Raw genomic sequence first — 12,761 nt, 5'->3', positions numbered from 1 at the left:
ACATTCAATGAATATGCAGATATGCATGTATTTTATGGACGAGCATTTTGTAATGCTGCAGAAGCTCGTCGTCTGTATTCCGAGCATTTTCCCAATCGAACGGTACCGTCAAGAGAAACATTCGAGCGTGTCGATCGCAGCTTGAGGGAGACAGGTATGTAATAATTGATAATTAATTTGAGCACGTTGTTTTATTTCGATATTATTGTAGGTACAGTTTTGCCGAAACGAGGTGGTGAGGGCGCTCCTAGGACTGTACGTACCGTTGTATTGGAGGAAAATATTTTGGAAGCCGTCGCTGATGATCCTTCAATGAGCATCAGAAATCTATCAGAACAGTTCCATACATCCAAGTCCACTATTCATAGAATAATTAGGGAACAACTGCTCCACCCATTTCACATCCAGAAGGTACATGCCATGACACCTCAAGATTTTCCAGCACGACTGGAATATGCCAATTGGTTCATGGATAGGCAAAGAGAGGATATGACTTTTATTAATCGAGTTTTATTCACTGATGAAGCAGGTTTCAGTAGAGATGGAGTTATCAACTCTCATAATCTCTATATATGGGCCGAAGACAATCCCCATGGGATATTGCAAACCAAACACCAACGGAAATTCAACGTGAATGTTTGGGCTGGTATCATAGGAAACCATCTTATAGGACCATTCGTTCTACAGGACCGATTGAATGGAGAACGTTATTTGGAGTTCATTCAGAACGATTTGAATGGACTTTTGGAACATGTTCCATTGCAAACCCGAAGAGATATGTGGTTTATGCATGATGGCGCTCCTCCTCATTTTAGTTTGATTGTGCGTGACCATCTGAAGCGTATTTTCCACAATAGATGGATTGGTAGAGGTGGGCCATATTCATGGCCATCGCGGTCTCCGGATTTAAATCCATTGGATTTCTTTCTGTGGGGGCATCTAAAAAGCCTTGTTTACGCTACACCTATTCACACAAGAGATGCATTGTTGAATAGAATAACATTACATTGTGAAGCCATACGAAACGACCCTGGAATGCTATTTCAAGTACAGAGAGGGTGTCTTCGCAGACTAAGAAAATGTATAGAGAGAGAAGGTGGTCATATCGAGCAGTTTCTGTAGCGGATTTTTCATTTCTGTTTGCTTTCGAGGCTCTTGAGTTTCGTTAGTTAAACGTGTTTGCATTATAAAAATTCGTTATGAACATTTTACCTATCATTTCCATTTTCCTTAAAAACTAATATTTTCGAATAATGGTAGACATCTCAGGATAAATGTTGTTGAATTAACGTTATCATTATTATTTCTGCTTTGATATAATTATTCATTTCAAATAATGGTGGACGAGCGGGTTTGATGTCGTCGAGTGAAACTACATTTTTATCAAGACTCGTTGCTCCGATCGACTTTCCACACGAGTACTTTCATTCATAAAATTGTCCAAGTAACCTTAATTTGTTGAAAAATATTGAAAAATATCTGTCATTTCAAAGTTTTGGGGTGTGGACCATCGGGGGTAGTCCGTTCCTGACTTTGTAGCAAAACAACTGACTCCTGCATGAAAGCTCATCGAAAGAATTCATTTGTTTAGTCAATTACCAAAATTTGGATGATTTTGAATATTCACTTGAAAAGTTATCAAAGAAAAACATTTTTCATTTTGTAACTTCGAGGGCCCGTTACTATACATTCCCCCATCTATACATTCCCGAGAGGAAAAGAGGAAGTCCAGGGACACCCTGTATGTAGTAATTACTAGAAATAATTCGAGGAAACATTTTCACCACTAGAAAATTTGAGCAATGTTTCGTTGAAACAAGGATAGACTGACTAATTCAATCTTGTATCAATTTTTCAACCGATAAACCCGTTTTCAGATAATTTTTTCGCGAATAAGTTAAAAAGTATTTAAGGGAGTTGTCAATAAAAATATTGAGACGATTTATTTAGCCGAGATAATTAAAAATATGTGATATATATTTGAACTTGAATCTAGTCATTAAAACCCTGGAAATGAGATTAGCGACCCGACCAGATAGTCGATACACTGTTTGACAACATAAAAATTTATTTATTTATTCAACAGGTAACCCCACCTTTTTTATACAATATATTAACCTTAGAAAGTTAATTATTCTAGTATCTATATATCTAATAAATCAAGCTACATAGAGAAAATTAAAATAAAATTGTGATAAAAAAAATAGTCTTATAAATCTATTCCACGTAGAGAATATCAAAGAGTGCTCGGAGAGCACTCTTAAAAAATCAATATTGGTCTCATTGGCATTTGATAGAATTCTGGAGATAGGAGAATGTTTTCCATAATTACACCTTTGAAAGTCGAGACTGAAAGTTTGGTTGTTATGTGTCCTCCTCGGGGGAACATGCAGATTGACTTGACAGAGAAGAGTTGGGCAATTAATTTCGTTGTTCAACAATTTGTGTAGAAATACTATGTCTGCATGTGTGTACTGAGTTTGAGCAATCCAATAGTAGAGCGATTTTCAAAGAGCGAATGACTTCTAGCTGGCATGTTCATTTGGAAGGCAACATATCTGAGAAATTTATATAACCAGCTGTATAAAGGTTTAATGACTTTGAAAAGGAAATACTTTTATATTTTGCCACATTGACATCCATATAATTCATCTTACACCAATCAGAGAAAGATTTAAGGTCCATTCCTGCAAGGAATCTATTGCTCTAAACATTTTTAGATCGTCTGCAAACATCAGTATTTCACAGCGAGTAATTTTTTCTTTGATATCATTTACAAAGATATTGAAGAGAAAGGGTCCCAAGTGACTCCCTTGAGGTACTCCTGAGGCAACAGATATCTCGTGAGAGATAAATCATTTAATTTTCACGCACTGTGATCTACCACAAAGAACTTCATGGTTTACGATGTCAAATGCTTTTGAAAGATCGGTGTAAATTACGTCCACTTGTTTGTTTTCCAGAGCATTCAAAATATACTGGGTGTACAACAGTAGATTAATGTTGGTAGATTTACCTTAACTAAATGCGTGCTGTTCGTTGATAATCACTAATGAATGGTACTGTAAGTGAATACGAAATGGAAAGTCTTGTATACATGTCAAATCACATATAAATGGACTTATTTCCACGATGTGATGTTTGCAACGTGACACATTCAAAAATTTCTCTCAAAAAACCCTACAACCAAGTAAATCAACGAAGAGAAAGATCGCCAGTGATTCTCATATCTGAAAACGAAAAAGTCCTTGTTGCACAAAATTGACGAATGTGATTTTTCCAAATCAGAAGACGTCGACTCAAGATGGAAACAAGTGACAAAACTGAAGTTATGTTTTTCGTGCCTTCAAAACAGTCACCACTATGAAGTGACTATTTTGAAAAATCTATGATTCTGATAGAACTGGACAATATTCGGCGTGCTGTACCTGAAAAAGTTGTCCTAGGCCCAGAAAATTCACCAATGGCCTTGGGATTGATTCTACACGGTAAAACTGATTGTTATGCCTGGAAGAATAATTTTATTTTCCACATATGTCGGACGAAAGCCTCCACCAATTAGTGAAACATTCATTCATTTCAGATGCATTCGGAACTTCACAATCTTCTCCGGAAAATGACAAATATTTCGAAAGAGCTCTGACTATCATTAGTCTCTCATGGAAGTCTGACGAAGTTGTACTGCCGCCAAGTGAAGCCACTGTTATACGACGTCTGGCATGTATAGAGAGACAGATGGAAAAAAACGAGTCATTTTCTAGAAAATATGAAAATATCCGAAATTACCTCAAAAAAGCTACATACGAAAATTGACAGGTGAAACAGCCAAAGAAGGTTCGAGAACATGGTATTTACCACACTTTGGCGTCATTAACGAAAATTAACCTCAGAAATTAAGCGAAGTCATCGGGAACCAGCTAAAAAATATCAATCTCCTTTCTGGTCCTGATTCCTGATTTGCTAATATCATTCACCTTGGCAAGGGAAGATTGCATTTACAAGTGACGTCAGAGAGATTTTTCACATGATCAAAATACGACCAGAAGACCAAGATGCTCAAAGATTATTATGGAATCGTGAAAGTGCTACATGCTGCTCTCTGTCATGTGCCCAATTCATCAAAAATCTTAATGAATCGAGGCAATAAGAAAAAATCACTACGTAGATGATTACCCCGATTCAGCAAAAACCACTGGTTTTTAACTAGTAAATTTGTCAACTCAGAGAAAAATTGAAACTCAACGAAAGCATAAACAAAGATTTGATATTGGATTACACAACACAACAAAGTTTTTGTTTCGGGGTTGAAATTAGATGATTTTAATGTATTTCCACGTGTTAAAACCGAAAGTGACCATAAAAATTATATATTAGCTCTTGTTTTCAAGATATAGTATCATTATATTATATATATGTATATTGAGTTTTCAACAAATGAAATATTTCATCACCAACAGTTGGTACACATGTTTGTTTACATAACACCCCTCTCATCAGCTGTTCTTAAGTAGTAAACATAACCTATGTGAGTTTGTCAATTGTACGCACGTGGTTGCTATTGAAATTATCGTGTGAAGTTGATTTTCAAATTAATTTAAGTGCTGATCTGAAATGCCTCGAAAGTGTGTGAATTCTGTCGATAGCTTTTGCTATATATGTGGTGAAATAACATTTAAGGCTCAGAAACGTAAAATGACACCTATCGTTAAGACAGCCTATGAACATTATTTTGGTGTGAAAGTTGGGGACCAAGATAAATCATGGGCTCCTCATATATGTTGTAATTCTTGTTCCGTCATATTGCGAGAGTGACTGAAAAATAAAAACCGGGCAATGGCTTTTGCAGTACCTATGGTTTGGGGTGAGCCTACCAATCATACAGACGACTGTTATTTCTACTTAACTCCTCCCATTAAGCAAGGTTTATCTATGAAGAAAAGAGGAACGGTTAAATACCCTAATCTCCCATCTGCTCTTCGGCCTGTACCACACTCAGACAATTTGCCAGTCCCTTCTCCACCCCAAAACTATGAAATTTTAGAGGAAGGTGATGAAGACTGTTTAGAAGGAGCAACCCATCCTTCTACATCCTATGACCCTGATTTTGAGGTAAGCGATAGGTCTAGTGATCCGCACAGAATTAGTCAAGCAGAGTTGAGTGACCTTATAAGAGATCTTCGCTTGTCTAAGGAAAAGGCTGAGCTGTTAGGGTCAAGGCTACAACAGTGGAATCTTCTAAAACATGATGTGAAAATATCTCGGTACAGACAGCGTCAAGATTTGCTTCCTTTTTTTGAAAAAAAAGAAAACTTCGTAGTTTGTTCTGATGTTAATGATTTGATGGACTGCTTGAATTTGGATCACACTCCATCTGAATGGAGACTGTTTATAGACTCTTCAAAACTAAGCTTAAAAGCTGTACTTCTGCATAATGGAAATCAGCTACCCTCTATTCCTATAGGTCATGTAGTTCACATGAAGGAAACGTATATAAATATGAAAACACTTCTCCAATCAATCAAATATGAACAACACAAGTGGCACATCTGTGGTGATCTAAAAGTCATTGCTATACTCCTAGGAACGCAATTAGGGTTCACCAAGTACTGTTGTTTTTTGTGTCTGTGGGACAGTCGGGATAGAAAATCTCACTATAAAAAAATGAACTGGCCTACACGAGACCTAAACCCTAATGAGAAAAATGTAGTTTACGAGCCTCTTGTAGATCCTAAGGATGTTCCCCTTCCCCCATTACATATTAAGTTGGGACTAATGAAAAACTTTGTGAAGGTCATGGACCAGGAAGGACAAGCTTTTAAGTACTTGAGAGCAAAGTTTCCCAGGTTGAGTGATGCTAAAGTCAAGGAAGGCATCTTTATTGGGCCTCAAATCCGTGAAATCGTAAATGATCCTGCTTGTGACATGATTTTAACAGGAAATGAAAAAAGAGCCTGGGAAGCCTTTAAGGGGGTTGTACATGGGTTTTTAGGTAACAAAAGAGTTGATAACTTCACAGCATTGGTTAAAGAGCTTCTTCAAGCTTACCACCAACTTGGATGCAACATGTCCTTAAAAATTCATTTTCTTCACTCTCATCTTAATTTCTTCCCACAAAACTGTGGAGCTGTGAGTGACGAACATGGAGAAAGATTCCATCAAGACATTGATGACATCTTACAATGAATCGGATGGACTTAATTGAAATTTGGTGGTACAAACTTCTTTTATTTGTCAAAACACTAAGAATAATGTTTTTTTATTAATTTTGTACTTAAAATATTCTAAAAGAAACATAACAATATTGTTTTATGTACCTTCACTTTTCACGTATAGTATAACTACTCTTTAAGATTAAGTACTGTGTATCTCAAAAACCAGAGCTAATAAAAATTTTTCATTGTTATTTTCGTTTTTATCACCCCAAAATTAGTAGAAATTGACTAATTTAGTGTAGGAAACATTCAAAAAATATTTTTTTGTTGTGTTGTGTTACAGTTATACTGAAAACAGATTCTTAAAAAATGTATTGGAATTTGTCACAAAACCATCTCGCCTCCAGAGTCAATTTTTTTAAGGGAGTAATAACGAACGACCCACAAAAAGACATGCTAAGAATAGTAAAGGTAATTTTTGATTAATTTCACCGTACAAGGACGTTTCGAATACCTGAATTGGATGGGACGATTCTATAGACGAAGAAATCGTTAACAACCATTCTAAAAGTTTGACCCGTTTACAGTGCTCAGTTTTGAGAAAAATTGATGTGAAAAAAGTATTTCTTCAAATTGATTCAAGAACCATTATTGATATAATATTGGATCATTGACAAAAGCTGTGTTTTGCGTATCATTAAATTACAAAAATTATCTTTTCACATTTTTCCATAACTCGCTTTAGTTTAATTATAGAAACTTTCACTAAAACAAATAAAAAAATAAAAACAAAAATAAATTTTTTAAGCACACAAAAGGGTCTATGAGTTTCTCCTGAAAATTAAATTGTTTCCACGTTAAAACTTTCAATCTTGGCGCTTGACGAATAAAAACAACCTTCAAAAGCAATTTTTCAAGTACTCCTTTTGCATTGGGTCTATTGACACCATAAACCCATAATTCTTTTTGTTTTTGTTTTTTACTAGAAATACTTGTTTTCGATAACATAATTTTTTGAGTTATTTTTTAATTCTCACTCGCAAATAAGTATCGACTTTCAGAAAAAAATTATAAAAGACAAGTTTCTTAGAATAAGTAAATATATCTAGTTTCAATTCAATTTTTCCTCATGTTTAACAGTTACTTTCGAAATAACAAAAAAGCTGTTTTTTTAAATCTTATGATGCACTGTTTGGAACCTTTGGTGTAGTAATGAATATCACTGGAGTTTTTCCCAACATCGTTTTAATCTTTCTCTTGAAGATGATCACTTGGTGATCGAAACACGTGTCGAAGTGTTAAAAATAACGATTTGGTGTTTAAATCTGTTTAAAATCAGGTTTTCCGTTAACCAGCTGTCGTACCCCTACGTACGACAACACTCAAAAGTCGAAACTTGTGCGAGCTAAGGACTAATGAGGTCTTACCTTTTAACGTGTGATTTCTAACACGAGTTGGACGATAGCAAGTGAAAATCGATCGTTCAGCCAGGGGCTTGAACCACCGACCAACACGGCGGTCGATTTGAGTGAGTGAACAAAGCACCCACATCGTGTCAGACCGACCGGCTACCGCTGCTAAAAAACTTTGGACAACATGTTTATGAAAACGAACTGATCTTATTTATAATTCAGAATACCTTATAATACTCCGATATCGTAGCTTTCAATACTTCATGAACTGTTCAATTTTCTTATTGAAACGTGTTTTTTAGGCTCTGATCCCGAGTATAACAGTGAGTTTTGGCATATTCCTGATATTTTCAAGACTGCCCAATTTGAGCAAAGATGATAGAGATCCAAAATTATGGGATGACAATTTCATTTACGTTCCCTTATTTTTCACTTGTGCGTGGACGTTAGCAGGTAAGATATTTTATTTTAAAATCACGAAACATTAAAAAAAATTTAATGTCGTAACAGGAATAAATCTCAATAATATATATATATATATATATATATATATATATATATATATATATATATATATATATATATATATATATATATAAATAGATAAGTACTCTTTGATCATTCCCATATTGATTTCAATTTAAGAGCCACCGGTATACAGCTGTTTCAGCCTATTGGGCATCGTCAGTACGGGCAGGCGGTCCTCGATTGAAGACAAAATGAGAAAAAACCAAGAAAGTACTTGATAAAAATAGCTGCGTAAACGCAAGCGAAACATTAGTGGAACCACCTATTGGTGTGACACCCAAGTCAACTTGCCAAGTTTTTATGTCAGTGTTGGTGGTTTGACCAATCAACCGACAACTGCGGTAGCAGAAATTTGGGAAGCTAACCTGAAATGCCATCGGAAAACGAATCCACATGTTTCTAGAAATGATATGAAATCTAGAAAGGTTAATGCAGTCAAGCTGCTGGAAAATAATTCCATGAAAATCAAAAAATAAATAGATAAGTACTCTTTGATCATTCCCATATTGATTTCAATTTAAGAGCCACCGGTATACAGCTGTTTCAGCCTATTGGGCATCGTCAGTACCGGGCAGGCGGTCCTCGATTGAAGACAAAATGAGAAAAAACCAAGAAAGTACTTGATAAAAATAGCTGCGTAAACGCAAGCGAAACATTAGTGGAACCACCTATTGGTGTGACACCCAAGTCAACTTGCCAAGTTTTTATGTCAGTGTTGGTGGTTTGACCAATCAACCGACAACTGCGGTAGCAGAAATTTGGGAAGCTAACCTGAAATGCCATCGGAAAACGAATCCACATGTTTCTAGAAATGATATGAAATCTAGAAAGGTTAATGCAGTCAAGCTGCTGGAAAATAATTCCATGAAAATCAAAAAATAAATAGATAAGTACTCTTTGATCATTCCCATATTGATTTCAATTTAAGAGCCACCGGTATACAGCTGTTTCAGCCTATTGGGCATCGTCAGTACCGGGCAGGCGGTCCTCGATTGAAGACAAAATGAGAAAAAACCAAGAAAGTACTTGATAAAAATAGCTGCGTAAACGCAAGCGAAACATTAGTGGAACCACCTATTGGTGTGACACCCAAGTCAACTTGCCCAGCTTGACTGCATTAACCTTTCTAGATTTCATATCAGTTCTAGAAACATGTGGATTCGTTTTCCGATGGCATTTCAGGTTAGCTTCCCAAATTTCTGCTACCGCAGTTGTCGGTTGATTGGTCAAACCACCAACACTGACATAAAAACTTGGCAAGTTGACTTGGGTGTCACACCAATAGGTGGTTCCACTAATGTTTCGCTTGCGTTTACGCAGCTATTTTTATCAAGTACTTTCTTGGTTTTTTCTCATTTTGTCTTCAATCGAGGACCGCCTGCCCGGTACTGACGATGCCCAATAGGCTGAAACAGCTGTATACCGGTGGCTCTTAAATTGAAATCAATATGGGAATGATCAAAGAGTACTTATCTATTTATTTTTTGATTTTCATGGAATTATTTTCCAGCAGCTTGACTGCATTAACCTTTCTAGATTTCATATCATTTCTAGAAACATGTGGATTCGTTTTCCGATGGCATTTCAGGTTAGCTTCCCAAATTTCTGCTACCGCAGTTGTCGGTTGATTGGTCAAACCACCAACACTGACATAAAAACTTGGCAAGTTGACTTGGGTGTCACACCAATAGGTGGTTCCACTAATGTTTCGCTTGCGTTTACGCAGCTATTTTTATCAAGTACTTTCTTGGTTTTTTCTCATTTTGTCTTCAATCGAGGACCGCCTGCCCGGTACTGACGATGCCCAATAGGCTGAAACAGCTGTATACCGGTGGCTCTTAAATTGAAATCAATATGGGAATGATCAAAGAGTACTTATCTATTTATTTTTTGATTTTCATGGAATTATTTTCCAGCAGCTTGACTGCATTAACCTTTCTAGATTTCATATATATATATATATATATATATATATATATATATATATATATATATATATATATATATTTCGATATTTCCGAAACCAAAGGTCGTTTTACAAATACCTAAAACAAGTCGATTTTTGATTTTAATATTCTACATTTCACAACTAAATTTCATTATACAGGATGATCCATATTAATGGGATGACGTCATCGGTATTTTTTTTAATGCAACACCCTGTATTTGGTGTCAGTTTGTCAGATTTAGATAATCCGTAACGAGCTGATTCCGAAAAGGTATGATACTTGGGGTCTAACCGACAAAATTTGAAAGATGTGCGCTTAGAAAATAAATTTTATTGATATCTAATAAAAGTAGAAATTCATTAATTTTTTTTCTAATGGAACAATGGAAAAGTAATCCAGTAATAAATACATGACTTTATTATAAATGTTCGATGGTACTAAAACTAAAGTTGACGTATTTCACGATATTTTTCAGTCTTATCAAGGGAAACAAACCAATAGCCTATAGTGAAAAACAATTCAAATCTGTGAACTGTGAAATCTGTGAACGCCATCTTGTATAGTTTGAAAACTTGCAATGAGTTTTTCAACATTTGCTTAAATAACGACGAAACAAATTGAAATGAAATAAAAGTTTCACTTTTACAATTTCCTCAGAAGTAATGGGAATTTCCTAAAGTTTGAAACATCATTTAAAAAAAGACTTTTCACTAGTTCAACTTTTTACCAATTTACCGACCCGTTTATCTGACGGTTTTTGAGATTCCCATACTTGGTCCCCTTATCTTGAACGTAAAGTAAGATCAAAAATTGAAATATTTATATATCCGTTAGGTATGAATTTTGTAGACATCAGTTGTATAATCAATAAAGGTAGAGATATTACTTCGTATTTTCAATTTATTAACATATAAAAGTTGGTAAGATGCCTTGGTGGTTCAAAATTAAAAATTATATTACATAAAACTTCGTTTGCGACTTCTTGGTACCAAACTATATATACATTTTTTCTAAAATATAAAAAAAACTCAAAATATCGAAAATTAACCGTAATTATTCGATTAATTCAAACGTAAATATTTCTTTTCTTTGTATAGATAACAATGCTGATTTCAAACAGAACATCGAGCGGAGACGTAAGATTTGTTCTGGTTCTAACATCCGAAACTGTTTGGAATCAGCGCAAGACATGATGCGTACAAACAAAAAATCTCAAACAGTCCAAAATAGTCTTGGACACTTGTTTAAACCAGAACGCTTTTGAGGAGACCACTGTGCCACCTATCGTATATATGAAGAGATGAAGACGAGAAAATTCTATTGATCATGTCCATTTTGTCAGTTCAAACGTTATCCAACCTCAATCATCAATTATTCTAATCAAATAAATAAATAAACATCCTAGCAAATAGCCCAAACAAATGTCCACATGAATGCGCATGAGCAACGGGAACAGTTCTCAACAGTTCAGCCTCGAGAGCAAGACCGATTAGGGACGTTTCAAAACAGTTTAGGATCATTTCGTAGTCGAAACCAGAACAGAGAATTCATCAATCCGAAATTATCCTCAATAAACCAGAACGCTCTATATCAACTGCGCATGATCCTGACGTCCTAGAACCAGAATTTCGTAGAACCAGGACAAACCTATAATGCAAATTTTTATCTCTTTCGCGTCTTTTTTTCGTAAACAAATGGTCTAATGCATACATTACATCAAGGCGACATTTAATTGGAACTGCAAAGGCCGCTTCTCAAAAGCTTGGTTCCGAACTGTACAGTTCCGAACTGGTTCCGAACTGTACACATCTCAGAAACTTTTGATGCTTTATAATGATCAGATTAGACCTTCTTTGGAGTATTGTTCTCATGTATGGAGCTCCGCCCCTAAAAATACCCTGAAGCTGCTGAATTCCATCCAGAAAAAAGCAATTCGTTTGATTGGAGACATCTCTTGCAACCTTGATAATCTGGAACATCGAAGAAATGTTGGGGATTTGTGTCTCTTCTATAGATACTTTCATATTTGATTCCACCAAGAGCGGTACATATCAGAAATACGCGACGGACTGTGGCTGCTCATCGTTTTGAAGTTCAACTCAGTACCCCTCGGACTTCACTGTTTAACAACTCTTTCATTTGAAGAACTGCATTTATGTGGAATAAATTTCAAATCCAATGTGAATCGCTATTTTCGCTGGAGAGAGCCTCAAGAATTTTCCGAGAGTGCGTGGGTTTTATCCTTTAAAAAAGCAAAAGATACTTAAAGATCCGCGCCTATGTAAGGGAGAGGGCATTTTAACCCCCTCGGAGAACCACCCCTATACTGGCTAGTTTCAATATTTAAATTTCACTATACGATAAAGTTATTGAAACCTCTAATTAAATATGAATGCTTTTATCATGCATTACTTGTTCCCGGCAAAAATTTTCAAAGGCCTGTTTATTGCATGCATGCGTGAAAAATTAGAATACGAAAAAAAACTGTTATCATAAGCATGGGTTAGTTTATTGTTTCAGTAATTATTTCCTTGAAACAGATAAAATAATGAAAAAGTTGTACGCTAGGCTACCAAAACAAAGTTTTACAGCGATAAAACGCTTCTTCCCAACAGCGATAAAACTTAATAGCTATGAAATTAACATCTAGGTGTAATTTTTCTTGAATTATATGTGACTCGAGACCTAGTTATTCATCATTCTCACAATTTCAATCAGTC

General features: G+C 35.5%; 2 protein-coding genes across 2 annotated transcripts in view; one reads left to right on the top strand and one right to left on the bottom strand.

Moving 5' to 3' along the window:
• LOC111505511 (uncharacterized) overlaps positions 1-12,761 on the top strand; it is a 48,060-nt gene that overhangs the window by 5,589 nt on the left and 29,710 nt on the right. Inside the window, exon 2 of the mRNA XM_023160336.2 lies at positions 7,867-8,017. Coding sequence (XP_023016104.2) covers positions 7,867-8,017 — 151 coding nt within the window. The remainder of the gene's footprint in view (positions 1-7,866; positions 8,018-12,761) is intronic.
• aub (piwi like RNA-mediated gene silencing protein aubergine) overlaps positions 1-12,761 on the bottom strand; it is an 87,446-nt gene that overhangs the window by 64,806 nt on the left and 9,879 nt on the right. The gene's annotated exons all lie outside the window — the stretch shown is intronic.

Source organism: Leptinotarsa decemlineata, unplaced genomic scaffold (genome assembly GCF_025532065.1).
Source record: "Leptinotarsa decemlineata unplaced genomic scaffold, Ldec_3_MD MMD2_tig00026299_RagTag_RagTag, whole genome shotgun sequence".
NCBI lineage: Eukaryota > Metazoa > Arthropoda > Insecta > Coleoptera > Chrysomelidae > Leptinotarsa > Leptinotarsa decemlineata.
Note: the sequence above shows the minus strand (reverse complement) of the source record. Positions and strands in the feature narration are given on the sequence as shown.